Source organism: Bubalus kerabau, chromosome 21 (assembly GCF_029407905.1).
Source record: "Bubalus kerabau isolate K-KA32 ecotype Philippines breed swamp buffalo chromosome 21, PCC_UOA_SB_1v2, whole genome shotgun sequence".
NCBI classification, from domain to species: Eukaryota; Metazoa; Chordata; class Mammalia; order Artiodactyla; family Bovidae; genus Bubalus; species Bubalus kerabau.
Window position 1 is genome coordinate 56079201 of NC_073644.1, and position 12272 is coordinate 56091472.

Consider the following 12272-nt stretch of genomic DNA (forward strand, 5'->3'; position numbering starts at 1 on the left):
TCCCTGGTAAGGGCCTTCCAGGTTACAGTAGTGGTAAAGAACCTGCCTGCCAGTGCAGGAGACATAAGAGACATGGGTTCGATCCTTGGGTCAGGAAGATCCTCCGCAGGAGATCATGGCAACCCACTCCAATATTCCTGCCTGGAGAATCCCATGGAGCCTGGTGGGCTAGTACATAGGGTCACAAAGAGTCAGACATGACTGAAGCGACTTAGCACGTACTTGTTTAAAGTAAGACCTGAAGCTCAGGGGTTCAATGTGAAGATGGAGTACTTAAGAGAAAGAAAATATCACTTTGTGAGTAATGTAAAAACCACACTGGAAAGGACTAATCATTAATGTTTGAAAATATCAGGAAGGGAAAGACCTAACACCCTCATTCCCTACTTTAGAACCAACTGGTCACAGTGGGGTTAAGAATCACAGGTGTTTGTAGTTATCCCGAGTTGGCCAAAATGCTCCATTTGCAAAGCAGCATCAGCTGTGGGTAACGTAGGCTGCCGCTCCTCTTGCCGCATGGAGCTCTGCGCTCAGACGCCCTCTCTGAAGTTGGGGTCACACAGGTAGGCCTCTGGCCAGGGGCACCCTTGGGTTGGGAGGCTTCTGGGGGGAGAAGGGGACTGGAAGTGTTAGCAGCTGGCCCGTCTGAAAAAGAACTCGTCCCACTTGAACACGTTGATCTCCTTGCCCTACACCAAAATCTTCCCAGCCCATGGCCTGGAAGCCAGAGCAGTTTCTATGATTTGGAAAAAGAGACTCCCCAGGAGCTCTTTTCAGCCCCGGGTGGGGAGGGCACAACAGAACTGCATATTCCACATAGGAGGCAGAGTGGTGGTGTGTGTGTGTTTACACAAACTTAATTCCAGCTGTGAAAATGCTGCTTTTTCTTTGCACTGTTGGTGCACTGGAGTTTTCCTCCACAGAAATGATACTTTTGTACTTACAGTATTTTTTATATTTTAAATGTGCTAGGTTTAACTTTGTTATAAAATTAAAATGCTCACCTTGTTTGTGCTCCCTTTAAGCACAGCACTGTTTTTCTTTGTTTGTTTGTTTGTTTGTTTGTTTTAACAACCTGCCCTTAATGTGAAATAACTGATGTGGGATACCATAACTGTTTACCTAAGGATTTTGTTTGTAACTATCATGGAGCCACCAAATCATTCATTGTTCTTGCTTTTGAGCAAGATGCCAATTAAAACAAATGTAAAATCTTAAAAAAAAAAAAAAAAAACTACAAGAAAAACTACACAAAAGTAAACAGTGGAGGATGTGGCCTTCAGGTCATGGTTTACTGACCCCCTGCTCTGCTGCTGCTGCTAAGTCGCTTCAGTCATGTCCGACTCTGTGCGATCCCATAGATGGCAGCCTACCAGGGTCCGCCATCTCTGGGATTCTCTAGGTAAGAACACTGGAGTGGGCTGCCATTTCCTTTTCCAATGCATGAAACTGAAAAGTGAAAGTGAAGTTGCTCAGTCCTGTCCGACTCTTAGCGACCCCATGGACTACAGCCTACCAGGCTCCTCCACCCATGGGATTTTTCCAGGCAAGAGTACTAGAGTGGGGTGCCATTGCCTTCTCCGGACCCCCTACTCTAGAGATTGGCAAACATAAGCCTCCGGCTCTTGACTCAGTCTGCAGGGAACATTGCAATCTCACTGGCACCAAGAGGAGACTGCTGCTGAAAAACAAATTAAGGATTGCTAAATGCTTAATTTGAAAATAAGAGATGTTTACAGCACACTTCCAAATGGCTTCTTCTTTTGTCAAAGGATCGGTCTTTAAAAAAAAAAAGATGGGTCCTATTGTGTTCGAATCCAGACACTCAGTGACTCCAAGATGAAAGCATTTTATTCTCCCGAGAATGTGTTTCTGCAGCATTTTTGTCTTCAAAGGGCCATCTCCCCAGTTGCACAGGAAATTGGACAGCTGAGGTACACACTTTCTTCTAAGCCCCAATCTTGGCTGTTGGCACAAATCCTGGCCTTTTCATTTCCATTTGCCCTTTGGAAGCAACGCTGTCATTTATCTGCTAGACAGATGTTGCCGTCGGGTACCTTATGCCTGGCTCCAAAGAACGGCATATGGCTCCATCTAACCCACCGTCACCTCGCGCTGAAGCCCGCAGCGGGGACGCTGGCGTGAAGCGCTCCCTGGCAGGCCGCCGGGCCCCGGGGAGGCCGCGCCGCGTCTCCGGAAGGCGGCGAAGCTCCAGGGAAGGAGAGGAAAGGCAGCCGGGCCGAGGCTGCCAGCGCCTGGATTTCACGGGGTTCCTCCTGGGAGCGCTTTTGTTTCCTCTCTCTCGCTTCTAACTTGAATTGACTAAGAAAAAAAAGAGAGAGAGGAAAAGCCATCAAATAAAGGTACTCTCATCTGCCTCCTAATTTTGTTCCATAGGAAACGGGCCACCCACAGCGTTGGCAAAAGGAAGGGCAGCCAGAAGGACCTCCGGCCCCCGGACCTGTGGATCCATCATGAAGAAATGGAGATGAAAAATATCGAGAAGCCGCCTGGCACAGACCCGACGGCGAGAGACTCCCCCATCCAGAGCTGCCAAGACCTCACGCCCGTCAGCCACAGTCAGTCAGAGACGCAGCTGGGGAGCAAAAGCACCTCTCATTCAGGTAACTGACCTCACTGGCGGCAGGAAAAACATCCCACGCTGAACCCCGCCCAGAGGAGCTCTTGATGTCCTCTTTGTGTGTGCGAGCTTGTGGTGAAATCATGGCTTTTTATGTATTGATACTTTGTAACTTAAATATGTATATTATATATAACACGATTTTTTATATCCACACATTATATTTGAAGGGCTTCCCCAGTGGCTCAGCAGTAAAGACTCTGCCTGCCAGTATAGGAGCCACGTGGGTTCAATCCCTAAGTCAGGAAGATCCCCTGCAGGAGGGCATAGCAACCCACTCCAGTCTTCTTGCCTGGAGAATTCCATGGACAGAGGAGCCTGGAGGGCTACAGTCCATGGGGTCTCAAAGAGTCAGACATGACTGAAGCAACTTAGCATGCACACACGCGTTATAATTAAAACATAATAAAGGAATAATGGGGCTTCCCAGGTGGCTCAGATGGTAAAGAATCTGCCTGCAATGCGGGAGACCTGGGTTTGATCCCTTGGTCGGAAAGATACCCTGGAGGAGGCCATGGCAACTCACTCCAGTATTCTTGCCCAGAGAATCCCATAGACAGAGGAGCCTGGAAGGCTACAGTCCATGGGGTCTCAAAAGAAGTCGGACATGACTGAGTGACTAGGCACACGTAGGAATAATTATCACCACAATTGGATACATTAAATGGTCATCTTTACAGAAATATATTCTGCAAATTGTACATATCCTAGAGAATGGTACAATAAAAAAGCAGCAACAGTGAAACAAAATATAAGTAAAATTAGCAGGTTATTCATAAATACCTCTTAGCTCAAGGAATTTTTCCAAGTTAATCTGAAGTACATAAAATTACTAAGTAATACCATCCCAAATGGGAGAAGGCAATGGCACCCCACTCCAGTACTCTTGCCTGGAAAATCCCATGGATGGAGGAGCCTGATAGGCTGTAGTCCATGGGGTCACGAAGAGTTGGACAGGACTGAGTGACTTCATTTTCACTTTTCACTTTCATGCACTGGATAAGGAACTGTTCTTGCCTGGAGAATCCCAGGGACGGCGGAGCCTGGTGGGCTGCTGTCTATGGGGTCGCACTGAGTCAGACACGACTGAACAACTTAGCAGCAGCATCAGCACCATCACAAGTTGTCTCCCACTTTTGTGGATATATATACTTGCCAGTCATTCTCGGGTCATTTACCAATAGTTAAAGTAATCTGATGTAAATTTGGTTGATTAACTGGGTTTACTTTCTATTCTATCATCTTGTCAAATGCCTTGTATAATTGTGACGCTTCTTGAAACTTCTAAGAGACAGGAGGCAATCCAGTTAGGACATATCGAAATGTGGAGGCTAAATGAACCAATTGCATTTTGTTACATCTTGAACAAAAGTTTTGTCAAGGCAAAATTTGAAGCCATTTGTACATATTTTACTTCCCTGTGTCTTTGAAAAGTTGATTTTAAATTTTCTGTCAATCCCTTGCTTTAAAAAAAAGTCACTTCAGGGACACTTGAAGTATGAAAACATCAACTATTCTGTTACTTTGCCTTGATTACCATGGAGATCGACTGTCATCCCCACACAATCACGTTATATGATCACTCAGTTCAGTTCAGTCGCTCAGTCGTGTCTGACTCTTTGTGACCCCATGGACTGCAGCACGCCAGGCTTCCCTGTCCATTACCAACTCCCAGAGCTTGCTCAAACTCACTAGCCTAGTCAGATGGAGTCTCCCTGAAGGCTCTGTTGGTGTACCAAGTAATCTAAAGAAAAAAAAAAAACAAAAACAGCCTGCTGTTTAATGATTTGGTGCAGAATAATCCATGTCCAGGAATAACTGAGAAATAAACAGAAAATGGTTGTTAGGATATATCACTTTATATGGGCTCTTATAGTTTCAAAATGCTTATGGGAAGTTACATAATCGACCCAATACTCTCATCAAGAAATTGCTTGGTCAATTCATTGGGTCAGAATCAGTAGCTGGTTTTATTTTGGTTTGGTTTTTTTGAGTAGGAAATTAGAAGTGTATTATACCACTGGCAAATATATTAATAATTCAAATAGACTTTGGAAAACACAACTGTATGAATAATCCTTATGAATCAGTTGTCTATGGAAATAATTAGATTCAATAAAAAAATGCTCAATCATTTATTCATTTATCTGTATTACTTTTCTCCAGACAATTTAGCTTTTTTTTTTTAAACAAATTTTATTGGCGAATAGTTGCTCTTCACTGTTGTTATTTTCTGTTGTATAGCCAAGTGAATCAGCTGTCTATATACACATATCTCCTTCCTTTTGGCTTTCCTTCCCATTTAGGTCACATTGAGCATTGAATAGAGTTCCCTGTGCTATGCAGTAGGTTCTCGTTAGTTGTCTATTTTATATATCGTATCAATTGTGTGTATATATATACATATACATATATATCAACCCCAGTCTCCCAATACATCCCATATCCCTGCTTTCTCCTTGGTAGCCATATGTTTGTTCTCTATGTCCGTGTCTCTGTTGCTACTTTGTAAATAACATTATCTATACCAAAGTTTTCAAATTCCACATACATGCATTAATCTGCCATATTGTTTTTCTCTTTCTGACATAACCTCACTCTGTATGCCATTCTTTAGGTCCATCCACATCTCTACAAATGACCCAATTTTGTTCCTTTTTATGGCTGAGTCATACTCCATTTTATATATGTACTACATTCTCTTTATCCTGGACATTTAGGCTGTTTCCATATCCTGATTATTGTAAGGTTCAGTCCCTGCATCTTGAAGATCCCCTGGAGAGGAAGTGGCAACCCACTCCAGTATTCTTGCCTGAGAAATCCATGGACTGAGGAGCCTAAGGGGCTCCAGTCCATGGGGTCGCAAAGAGTCGGACGGGACTTGGTGACTGAACACACATGCATACAAGGAACCTCCATCCTGTTCTCCATAGTAGCTGTATCAGTGTACATTCCCACCAACAGTACAAGAGGGTCCCCTTTCCTTCACACTCTCTCCAATATTTATTGTGTGTGGATTTTGTGATGGTCATTTTCACCAGTGTGAGGTGATATCTCCCCCACCCTGCCCCCCTTGTAGTTTTGGTTTTTCATTTCTTTAAGAATTAATGGTGTTGAGCATCTTTTCATGTTTGTTGGCCATCTGTATGTCTTCTTTGGAGAAATGTCTATTTGGGTCTAAAAAGGTCTCCCGCCCATTTTTGATTGGGTTGTTTGTTTTTTGGAGCTGCATGAGTTATTTCTATATTTTGGAGATTAATCCTTTGTCAGTTGCTATATTTGCAAATATTTTCTCCCATTCTGAGGGTTGTCTTTTCATCTTACTTATGGTTTCCTTTGCTGTACAAAAGCTTTTAAGTTTAGTTAGGTCCCATTTGTTTATTTTTGTTTTTATTCTAATTACTCTTGGAGGTGGGTCAAAAAGGACCTTGCTGTGATTTATGTCAGAGTCTTCTACCTATGCTTTCCTCCAGGAGTTTTCTAGTATCTGGCCTTACATTTAGGTCTTTAATGCATTTTGAGTTAATTTTTGTGTTTGGTGTTAGGGAGTGTTCTAATTTCATTCCTTTACATGTTGCTGTCCAGTTTTCCCAGCACCACTTATCAAAGAGGCTATCTTTGCTCCATTGTATATTCTGGCTTCCTTTGTCATAGATTAGCTGACCATAGCTGTGTGGGTTTATCTCTGGGCACTCTATCTTATCCCATTGATCTATATTTCTACTTTTGTGCCAGTATCATACTGTCTGAATTGCTGTTTTAAACCAAATTAAAATATTGTAACTGATTGAAAGTGTAGCTGGTTGATGAGGCTTTCTCACAGTGTCATTCAAACAAAGATTCTAATTGCTGATTTTTTTTTTATCATAAGTATTCTTTTTCTAGACCTTAAGTGATATCTCAAGCAGAGTCCTTAACTTTTCTGTCACTTTCTATCATTAAATGGTCCAGTTCCATTAGAAATTAAAATCTGAAATTTAATTTAAAGATTCTTTTTCTCCTATGGTCAGACTTTTGGCTCTGAGGACTAGGGGGGTTACAATTTGTTTCCTGAATCCTCCAGCACCTTGGAATAAATAGAGCGGTAGGGGTGGGACAGAAGCAGGGAGCTTACTCCATTTCAGAATCACCTTTAGCCATTCTTCTTACCTCTCTGCTCTTCCTGGTTTTTGTGGGGGTACAGTGATTGGAGATAAAGACAAGATGAAAGGAGACAGTCAAGGTGGGAGGGAAGAGAGCACAATTTGAAGCTCTTCACTGATTTTCTGGGCACATGGGCTGACCTCAGGTGGCACCCAGATTCTCAGCCTCTTATAAAATACAACATGAATTATTTACAGGAGCCTGTGGGATGCTTCTCTGGCCAATTCCATGATCTGAGATACCTCGTCAGGACTTAACCCTCCCCCCGCGAAACAGATGTACCTGTCCACCTCACTGGTCTTCTGGAGGGGTCAGCTACTTTCAAGCCTAACTTTCCAGCTGCCCATGTGACCCACAGGAAGCTCCTCTGTCTTTGACAAGCCAAATGATGAGAGCGCTCATAATCCACACTGGCTCATCTCTCAGACATGCTTTGTTCAGTTATCTCTTGTCTGTTTGAATAGACACAGGGTAGACCAGCAAGCCTGCTGCCTCAATAAGCTTCTACCTAGGGAATAAATGAAAGGCAGATCTCTTTTGCAGGAACCTCAAGAGTCTGTAGATGTCTTTTATTATAGATTCATTTTATCCTAGCCATCAGGAGAGGAAGAGCACCTCTGTCTCTCACTGGAGGGAATAAAATTGTCTCTCAGGCCTTAGAACGTTTTGCTAATGATTTCTAGGATACCTCCTTCTTGATTTTCCTTCTCATTTTTGATATATATATATATATATATATATATATATATATATATATATGCTCCAATGACATTTCAGATCAATGAGACAGATTTTGTTGTCTCTTACCAAGTCTTGGGAAATGTTTAACTCCAAATGATAGCCATTTTATTCAGAGTGATAAGATACTTGTGCCCATTTGTCTTTAATTTGAGGACCTTCTTGCCAACTCTGTAGTGATAGGGAAAGCAGTACTTGAGATCCTGTTAGTTAAACTTGACAATACATGAAGTGTTCTTGATGATGTCCTGGTTAAAAGGACAAAACTATGATTGGAAGAATTAATACCATCAAAATGCCCAAATCACCCAAAGCAATCTATAGATTTAATGCAATCCCTGTCAAAATATCCATGACATTTTCATAGACTAGAACAAATATTCCGAAAATTATATGGAACCACAAAAGACCTTGAACTGTTAAAACAATCTTGAAAAATAGAAAAGAGTTGAAGGTATCAGACTCTCTGACTTCAGACTATACTACAAAACTACAGCAATCAATACAGCATGGTACTGGCCCCAAAACAGACAAATAGATCAGTGGACCAGAATAAATAACCCAAAAATAAACCCACACCTAACCACAGATATGCAGATGACACCACCCTTATGGCAGAAAGTGAAGAACTCAAAAGCCTCTTGATGAAAGTGAAAAAGGAGAGTGAAAAAATTGGCTTAAAGCTCAACATTCAGAAAACGAAGATCATGGCATCTGGTCCCATCACTTCATGGGAAATAGATGGGGAAACAGTGGAAACAGTGTCAGACTTTATTTTGGGGGGCTCCAAAATCACTGCAGATGGTGACTGCAGCCATGAAATTAAAAGACACTTATTCCTTGGAAGGAAAGTTATGACCAACCTAGATAGCATAGTGAAAAGCAGAGACATTACTTTGCCAACAAAGGTCTGTCTAGTCAAGGCTGTGGTTTTTCCAGTGGTCATGTATGGATGTGAGAGTTGAACTGTGAAGAAGGCTGAGTGCTGAAGAATTGATGCTTTTGAACTGTGGTGTTGGAGAAGACTCTTGAGAGTCCCTTGGACTGCAAGGAGATCCAACCAGTCCATTCTGAAGGAGATCAGCCCTGGGTGTTCTTTGGAAGGAATGATGCTAAAGCTGGAACTCCAGTACTTTGGCCACCTCATGTGAAGAGTTGACTCATTGGAAAAGACTCTGATGCTGGGAGGGATTGGGGGCAGGAGGAGAAGGAGATGACAGAGGATGAGATGGCTGGATGGCATCACTGACTCGATGGACATGAGTCTGAGTGAACTCTGGGAGTTGGTGATGGACAGGGAGGCCTGGCATGCTGAGATTCAAGGGGTCGAAAAGAGTCAGATATGACTGAGTGACTGAACTGAACTGAACTGATGGTCAGTTATACTATGACAAAGGAAGCAAGAATATACAAGGAAGAAGAGACAGTCTCTTCAATAAGTGGTCCTGGAATAACTTTACAGTTCCGTGAAAAGTAATGATATTATAACATTTCCTCACACTGTATACAAAAATACAATGGATTAAAGACTGAATAAGATCTGAAAGTATATAACTCCTGGAAGAGAACATAGGCAGAACACTTTTTGATATAGATCACAGCAATAATTTTTGGACCTGTCCTCTAAGGTAGGTCTTCCCAGGTGGGTCTCAGGAGCCTGGCAATGCAGTAAATGTAAGAGATGTGGGTTCAATCTCTGGGTCAGGAAAATCCCCTGGAAGAAGCATAGCAACCCACTCCAGTATTATTGCCTGGAGAATGCCATGGACAGAGCAAACTGGAAGATTACTGTCCATAGCGTCACAAAGAGTCAGACACGACTAAAGAGACTTAACATACACACACACATACTCCTAAGGCAAAAGAAATAAAAGCAAAAATAAACAAACGAGACCTAATTAAACTTAAAACTTTTGCACAGCAAGGGAAACCATTGACAAAATGAAATGGCAACCTACTAAATGAGAGAATATATTTGCAAATGATATTACCAACAAGGGGCCAATATCCAAAATATATAAACAGCTCTGCTAAGTCTCTTCAGTCGTGTCCGACTCTGTGTGACCCATAGACGGCAGCCCACCAGGCTCCCCCGTCCCTGGGATTCCCCAGGCAAGAACACTGGAGTGGGTTGCCATTTCCTTCTCCAATGCATGAAGGTGAAAAGTGAAAGTGAAGTCGCTCAGTCATGTCCAACTTCCAGCAACCCCATGGATTGCAGCCCACCAGGCTCCTCCATCCGTGGGATCCTCCAGGCAAGAGTACTGGAGTGGGGTGCCATCGCCTTCTCCATATAAACAGCTCATACAACTCAATATAAAAGAAAAAGCCAACCCAATTAAAAAATGGGCAGAAGAGCTGAATAGACATTTTTCCAAAGAAGATATACAAATGGCCAATAGGCACATGAAAGATGCTCAACATTTCTAATTAATAGAAAGGCAAATCAAAACCACAATTAGACATCACCTTACACTTGTCAGAATGGCTGTCATCAAAAAGTTTACAAAAAACAAATGTAGGCAAGAATGTGGAGAAAAGGAAATCCTTGTACACTATGGGTAGGTGTGTAAGTTGATTCATCTGCTATGTAAAACAGTATGGAGGTTCCTGAAAAAAGCTAAAAATAGAACTACCATGTGATCCAGCAATTCTATGCTTGGGTATTTATCTAAAAGAAACAAAAACACTAATTTGTAAAGATACATGCACCCAGTGTCATAGCAGGTTTGATCCCTGTGTCAGGACAATCCCCTGGAGTAGGAAATGGCAGCCCACTCCAGTAATCTTGCCTGGAAAATCCCATGGACAGAGAAGCCCCGTGGGCTGCCATCCATGGGGTCGCAGAGAGTCAGACACAGACTGAGCACACACACACACACAATGCTCATAGCAGTACTGTTTACAGTAGCCAGGTTATGGAAGCCAACCATGTGTCCATCAATAGACAAACAGATAAAGAAGCTATGGTGTTCATATACACTGGAATATTCCTCAGCCATGAAAAAGAATTAAATTCTCTCATTTGTAGCAATGTGGACGGACCTAGAGAATATTATGCTTAATGAAATGGATCAAAGACAAATAATGGATGATACCACTAATTTGTGAAATCTTAAAAAGTAAAATGAATGTATCTAGAAAAACAGAAACAAACTCAGATATAGAAAACAAACTAGTGGTTTTCAGTGGAAAGAGGAAAGGGAAGAGGGGCAAAATAGGGTATGAGGTGAAAACACAGAAATTACTATATATAAAATAGATAAGTGACAAGGATATATTGTAGAGCACGGGGTATTATAACCACTATTTTGAATAACTTAATGGAGTATTATCTATAAAATTACTGAACCACAGTATGCCTAAAACTAATATAATATTGTAAATCAACTATACTTCATTTAAGAAAAAACAGACGAAACTTCATGTCAATGAATCATATTCTTTTAACTGATATATAGTATTCAGAATTTCAGTATTACTTTTCCACATATATTTTTATTCAGTTTTCAAATCTGCATATATCATTTTTATTTTTATGACTCTTTAACATGACATTTTATGGAATTATAATAAATTTGTATATAGAGACCTAACCATATTTTTGCAGAAAGTAGTTTATGTCCTGTGTTTTCATAGTAAGATTTAATGTCTTTGGGGCTTAAGTATAAATTGCAAAGATTGTGGTTAATTCATACAGTTGCATATTATGGAGCTGTTAAAAATTACACTGCTGACTTATTTATTGACAGAGAAAGATTTTTCTGTTACTTTTTTTAAGAAGACTGCAAAACAGTATGTATGGTATAATGCCATTTTTGAAAAATAAGTATATTAGTATATATTCTCTTGCTTTCACACACACATATATATATATGCATGTGTGGAAATTATAAATAAATAATAATAGTTCTTTTTGGATAATGAGGTTCTGGTAAATTTTATTAACATTTCTACAATGAGAGCATATTGATAAACAAAAAAGTAGATATTATTATTTAAAGCATCAATGAAATGAAAAAGGCATTGGGGTTCCTGGCTAGAAATGAAGTATTGCATCATTAATACTCAAGAGTATTGCTTTCCTTTTAGGTCAAGACACAGAAGAAGCAGGGAGCTCCATGTCCACTCTGGAGAGGTCACTGGCAGCACGCCGAGCCACCCGGGCCAAGCTCATGATCCCTATGGACGCCCAGTCCAGCAATCCTGGTGAGTGACAGTTGGTGCCACAGGGAGACGGGAACAACATCACATTAATAAGAGGCATGCGTGCTTAGCCGCTCAGTCGTGTCCACCTCTTTGCAACTCTTTTGCCTGTAGCCCGCCAGCCTCCTCTGTCCATGGGATTTTTCAGGCAAGAATATTCCAGTGGGTGGGCATTTTCCTCCTTGACTTGCAGTATTATATTAGTTTCAGTTTGTATATTATATTATACAGCTTTCTTTGTGTATCTTTTCTCTATCAACTATCAAAATCTGATTAGAGTTTTCTCTGAACTTTCTGGACAAATGGACATAATGCAGAACAATTAAAATCATATCATTTTTATTTGGAAGTTAGAATTTTCTCTCTGTTGTTTGTTGTGCTTGCCTTATACAACCACATGATTGATCTATGGGCAATCAGTTTATACACTGGCCACCTCATGCGAAGAGTTGACTCATTGGAAAAGACTCTAATGCTGGGAGGGATCGGGGGCAGGAGGAGAAGGGGACGACAGAGGATGAGATGGCTGGATGGCATCACTGAC

The 12272-nt window shown here is 41.4% G+C and overlaps 1 protein-coding gene across 11 annotated transcripts in view; it reads left to right on the top strand.

Annotated features, from left to right (window-relative positions):
* Positions 1-12272, top strand: part of DCC (DCC netrin 1 receptor) — a 1416568-nt gene that overhangs the window by 1321611 nt on the left and 82685 nt on the right. For all 11 annotated transcript variants that reach the window (XM_055559274.1, XM_055559275.1, XM_055559276.1 and 8 more), the window contains 2 exons: positions 2398-2624; positions 11615-11731. In XM_055559274.1, the coding sequence (XP_055415249.1) occupies positions 2398-2624; positions 11615-11731 (344 nt within the window). The remainder of the gene's footprint in view (positions 1-2397; positions 2625-11614; positions 11732-12272) is intronic.